At 32.1% G+C, this 5,881-nt stretch overlaps 1 protein-coding gene across 1 annotated transcript; it reads left to right on the forward strand.

The window, feature by feature from the left end:
• Positions 1-4,084: 4,084 nt before the first annotated feature.
• LOC131600636 (transcription factor IBH1-like 1) lies at positions 4,085-5,384 on the forward strand. The gene is made up of 2 exons (XM_058872732.1): positions 4,085-4,241; positions 4,584-5,384. The coding sequence occupies exon 2, from the start codon at positions 4,585-4,587 to the stop codon at positions 5,122-5,124; it is 540 nt and encodes a 179-aa protein (XP_058728715.1). The 5' UTR covers positions 4,085-4,241; position 4,584; the 3' UTR covers positions 5,125-5,384.
• The last annotated feature ends 497 nt before the right edge of the window (positions 5,385-5,881 follow it).

Here is a 5,881-nt window from a genome sequence, read left to right on the forward strand (position 1 = left end):
ATCTACTAAGTGTTAGACAACTGGTCGAAAAATGTTTCTCGGTTGTCATGAAAAATGGAGTTTTAGAATTTTTTGACACCTACAACAATTTGGTCTTAAAATCTCCCCTGTCGAAAAATTGAACATTTAAAACTATGATTAGTTCGACAGAGGTACAATGCTTAAAAATAGTTGTCGACCACAAGGATAGTTGGTTGTGGCATTTGAGGTTTGAACATTTGAAATTTAGGTCACTCAATCAATTGATTACTCAAGAGATGGTAAATGGCATACCAAGTCTTGTGATGCCCGATAAACTCTGTGAAGGTTGTTTAGGCAAAAAGCAATCCAGAAATTATTTGTCACTACTATGCCAATGAGATCCTACTGCATAGTCGAAGTTGTACATTCAGATGTATGTGGCCCTTTTGAAGAGAATACCATTAGCAGAAATAGGTATTTTGTCTCATTTATTGATAAGTACAATAAAAAACTCTAGATCTATGTGATCAAGCAAAAGGCTTGTCGAAAACCAGAGTGATAAGAAGATCAAAATTTTGCGAACATATGGAAGTGGCGAATACACATATAAGATATTTGAAGAGTTTTGTGTAGAACATGGTGTCGATCACAACGTAGCAACTCCTTATACACCTCAACATAATGAAATTGCAAAAATAAGAAACGAGACCATATTGGATATGTCAATATGTATGCTGAAGCAGAAGAATTTTCCAAAATCCTTATTAGTTGAAGCTGTTTCCACAGCCGGTTATATTTTGAACATGTGCCCTACCAAGAAGTTAAAGAGCAAGGTTCCTGAAGAAATGTGGAATGACCAACGACCATCGGTGAGTCATATGAAGGTTTTTGGCTCTATTTATTACAAGCATGTTCCTAATGCAAGAAGAAGGAAGCTTGATGACAAGAGTGAACTTATGATTTTGGTAGGATATCATAAAACTGGTGCATATAGGCTCTTCAATCCAATTAATGAGAAGATTGCTAAAAATTATGCCTGGGATTGGAATCCTGGTGATACAGTTAATAAGCCATTGATGAGCGAGCTATGCCTTAAACGAAGAAACTGGTGAAGTTGAAGTCGAAGAAATTATAGATATTACAGTCGAAGTCGAAGAGGGTGTGGTTGGTACAAGCTAGAGACCTTAAATAACTAGAGTTCGTCCACAAGAATTCAAGACTATGAAGTGACTGGTGACGACGAAGTCACACGAGATGGAGATATAGTTCATTTTGATATTTGCACATATGAGAATATGTATCAATCAATGCATGGGAGGTATGCAAAACTAGAAAGACCTTTTCCGCCCCTTAAGATCATTGTTGCACGGGAATAAGAACGATTATTCCCATTTCAAAAATTTTTAAAACTGGTCCTTTGTTACAAACAAGACCAATTTTCATCTCTCTTTATTTCTCACAAATATGTTAATTCTCTTTTTTTTCAAGTTCTTCCATTTTCTTCCAATATGAGTAAAAAATCTTAAGAAATTAAGGCAGCAACAAGGAAATTTGGGGTTCCTAAGTTAAAAAAGGCTGACCTGGAGAAGAATGAAACAAAGGTGGAACCAAATTCTGTAACATCTATGACTGGGAAAAGTTAATGACCAAGATGAAGTTCTTAAAGAGGAAGCTTGTTTAAGCAAGCGATTCCGACTGAGATGTTGATGAAGTTTGGGTTGGTTTTCTCTCATTAGATGGAAGGTTTGGGCATTGAAGTTTGAGTTCTTGTTCTCTTTCAATTATTTCAATTTGATTATGTTCCTTTTGGCCATTGTATATGGGCATGTTATTTGCTTTTATTTGATGGTCTGTAATGGATCTTTCTCATTAAAAATGGTTCTTCTATGGTAATAATTCTCAGTTCTTACAATAACTAGTGTTCTCTGATTTCTCTATTTTTTTCTACCTTCTCCAAATTATGAAAAAAAGGAGAGTGAAAGATGTGTTATGTGCACATGTTGTGTGATATGCTAGTCTAAGCATTGCCTTTCCTCTTATGATTGATTTGATATTTTTAGCAACCACCTTTTATGATTTCTGATGTTATGATGTAATGTATGTTGATATGATGCGTTGTGTGGATTCCTACTTTGTGATCCTAGTTGATCTGATGTGGTGTGTTGATCTGATGCAATATGTTCACATGTTGGAACAACCGGCCTTACATTTGGCCTTCAACTTTGTAAGCATGTATGTAAGCATGTGTACTAATACTATTGAAAATAGATTTCCTTTCTTGGGTTGGAAACCTCCTAGATATAGGTGATGTTGCATCAAACATGGTTACCAATTCTGTTGTGTTCTTTATTACTTTATAATTTATCATCTATTTTCTATTATCTGTCAATTTTGATTTAAGATGTTGAACATATTATCTTAGACATAGTGTCCAACATCTGCCCTGTGCTAGAATAAAATTTCATTTTACTCTTACTCTCAATAGGGATAGGAGGTGTCAGCGTGATGTTAGAAATAAAGCTTTTATGATCACTTATGCTTATCAAGCTTTAGTGAGCATTAATAAGCCTCATTCACTCCCTCTCTAGGGTTAAATTTTGACCATTCATCTCATTTGATTTATTTGGGCCCCTTTTAAGGTGGGGACTTTCTCTTAGCAACTTCTGCAAAATAAGTTTCCTTCTAGAGAGAATATGTTTTGAAGAGATGTTGTTATTGACCTAGCAAATATCACTTGCCCTCTGTTTTGGGATGCAGTAGAGTTTGTTTCCTATCTATTTGAAACTTGTGTGATTGTTCTGTCTATTTGGAATATAATATTTTTTTTGATTGAGTTGGTTAGTAATTTACCTAGCGATCTCCGATTTTAGTTTTAGTTTATTTTCTCTTTAGCTGGTAGGGAAAAGATTATGAGTGAACTTACTATGATTTGACACTCATGATTTGGACCATTTGAAAACCCCAAATCAATATTATTATTTTTTTCTCATCAACAAAAGTGAGAAATGGAGAAGAAAAAAGTATTTTTAAAATTTGAAAGTGATATCATAGTAGATAGCATCAAGCTCATGTTCTTTCTATGTATGACTTCAAGACGTTATCGTTTGTCTTAATAATTAACTATGAAACATGAGTATTTATAAAATGATGAAGTACCGGTACCGGGTACGCATCCGTACCGAATATACTTACCGTACTCGTGTTACTTCATTTTTTTCTCATGATTCAGTTTCGAGTGAAATTTGTAATTTTCTCAAATATCAATATAATATATTTATTTTAATTTCTTGTTATTGTATCTTAATGTTATTTTTGATTTTTTGAACTTTTATAGTTGTATTTTATTGTGAACCTAACAATTTAGTTTTCTACTTGAATATTTTATAAAAAAACTCTTATATTTTATTAACGTATTCGTATTTTGATTTTTTTTAAATGACGTATCTCGTATGGGTACCGGTACCCGGACTGGGTACCGTACTCGTACATATGCATCATAGATGATCAACAGTGATTCGAGTGTCTACAACCTAATTCTAGAGTTGGTCAATGACACTTTTTTTTTTCATGAGACTCGTTGATGTTGGTTTTAGTTTTCTGTTTTACAATTCGATTTATGTTACATTTTTTGTTTGGGTTGTTTCCTCTTTAGAGTTTTATGTTAAGCACACCTTGTAATATCTGAAACCCCTCTTCTTATAATTTTTTGAGGGTTTTTTCCTTTGTTTATTATATATTATTTTTCATTAAAAAAAAAAACAATTTCATAGAAAACAGTTGGAAAAAGTTTATTAATTTAATTAATCACAATTTCTTCTTTCTCTAATTATAAAAAAAAAAATTAGTATGGTGCAATGTACTAATCTTGCTCTCACGAAGTTCCACTCGCGGGCCATAAGTACACATTGTTTCTAAGTGAATCGTATTTAGTGAATTTTGTTTGTATTCTAAACCAAGATACTTGATGTTAGGTTTGCATTAGATTAAGGTCACCTTTATTCTCCTTCTTTACCCACTAATCTAATCTCATTGTTCTTTACAATCTAATATTATTATTCTCTATTTAGTTTTAGGTAGTGGGCCATTGTTTCCATGTGCCAGCATGTGCATATGTCTCTCTCTCATTGCCCCACCACTCTCATCTTTCAAGCACTTAAATTCTTCCCCTCACATTAATTCATCATCTTCTCATTTTCCACTTTGCTTCTATATCTCTCTTCAAAACTCACTCATAATTTCTCTCCTTCTTCTACTTTTTCTCCTTCAAGAATTTCAATAAGGTATGTTCCAATTTATATTTATTTTCTTATAATTATAAAAAGTACTATTTTTTCTACCTAGCTAGAATCAAATCAAGGTTTTAAATATTGGTCAGGTGTTGTGATACTGATTACAATCGTGAAACTTTTCATCTTAAAAATCGTGAATAATAATATCGATATCGACTTAGATTTTTTTTGTTGCAGTCGTTTTTGCGATAATGAACTGTTTTTAATCTTGGCTAGAACTAGAATATAGTTAAATTTAGCCCTAGCATGTTATATCATTTCATATATCATATATATGTATATGTTATATATCAACCTCTTGTTGAAACTTAACCTACATATTTTCTTTTATAGAATGCGAAATTTGAGTTCACTCAAGAGAGAATTCTTAAAGAAATGGGTAAAGGGTCTAAGAAAATACAACTCACAAAAGAAGAACATGAACTTGTTGGAGAGAAAGAAAGCCATAAAGCTTTCCGCAGATTTAGCCATGGCTTCCACTAAAGACAAAACTACCCTTTGGAGAAAAGCATTTATTGCAAACACTTCAACAAGCATACATGAACAAGATACATCAACATCATCACCACAAAAGAAGAAGATAACAAAGAAAAACTCGACGAATTCGTGTCGGCTTTATCGAAAAAGGATAATTGGAAGCAGAAAGATCTTGAGAAGACATCATGTGAAACAAAGAGTGGAGGCAAGTTTTATTGCAACCAAGTTGGTTAAGAAAAGAACAAGAACACTCAAGAGTTTGTTACCTGGTGGAAAATTCATGGATGATGCTTGTTTGGTTGATGAAACCCTAGATTATATACAATCTTTGAAAGCTCAAGTTGAAGTCATGAGATGTCTTGTTACTGCCTCAGAGCTCTTCATAAATCCACCGTAAATTTATATATTATATAGTATAATCAATTCATAGTGTATTAGATTTTATTATATAAAATATTTTGATATAATTAAAAATATTTATTTTCTTTTTTTAAAAAAAATTCCCTCTATTTACACTTTATCTTTGCAAGCTAGAGGTGATGGAGGAAAGAGGTGTTTGTATACATACATTAAAGCAATGTACAGAGGAAAACATTATATGTAAGTCATTAAATTATGTTTTTAATTTTCATAATGTTGCTTGAATATTGTTATAAATATTACTATTATTATTATTATTATTATTATTACTTTTTCATGTATATGTATGTATTTGTGCTTTTATGTTTGATTCTTCAAACTTTTTTTTTTCTGTTATGCCATACATGTGGAGTATTGTTGATATGTATCATCCAGGCTGTGATGTTTTCTTTGGCTGATTCCATTGAAGAAACTTTGATCCAGATTTTGAATCAAATGTTTCTATGAAACTAATAAGAGAAAAGGAAAAAAAATAAAATAAAGAGGATTAGTTATACTATAAAAATAGAGGAAAAAACAAGACCAGCTAGACTCAACAAACACACAACTATTATACACTAAAAGTACAATAGGTTGTGAAGAGGCAAAATACTTGAGAATGCTAGATTGATAGATTAGGAGGAGAAAAATGTGTTTTATTGGTCTTAACTAGTCTTTGGTTATCATGGGAGTTGAGTCTAGCAATTTGGAGGTTATTCTATAGATAGTTAAAGTTTAAATGAAGATTGTTTCAA

Source organism: Vicia villosa, linkage group LG1, assembly GCF_029867415.1.
Source record: "Vicia villosa cultivar HV-30 ecotype Madison, WI linkage group LG1, Vvil1.0, whole genome shotgun sequence".
NCBI lineage: Eukaryota > Viridiplantae > Streptophyta > Magnoliopsida > Fabales > Fabaceae > Vicia > Vicia villosa.

Excerpts from the sequence above, each read along its gene's own strand:
- LOC131600636 (XM_058872732.1), top strand. The coding sequence starts at position 4,585 with ATGCGAAATTTGAGTTCACTCAAGAGAGAATTCTTAAAGAAATGGGTA.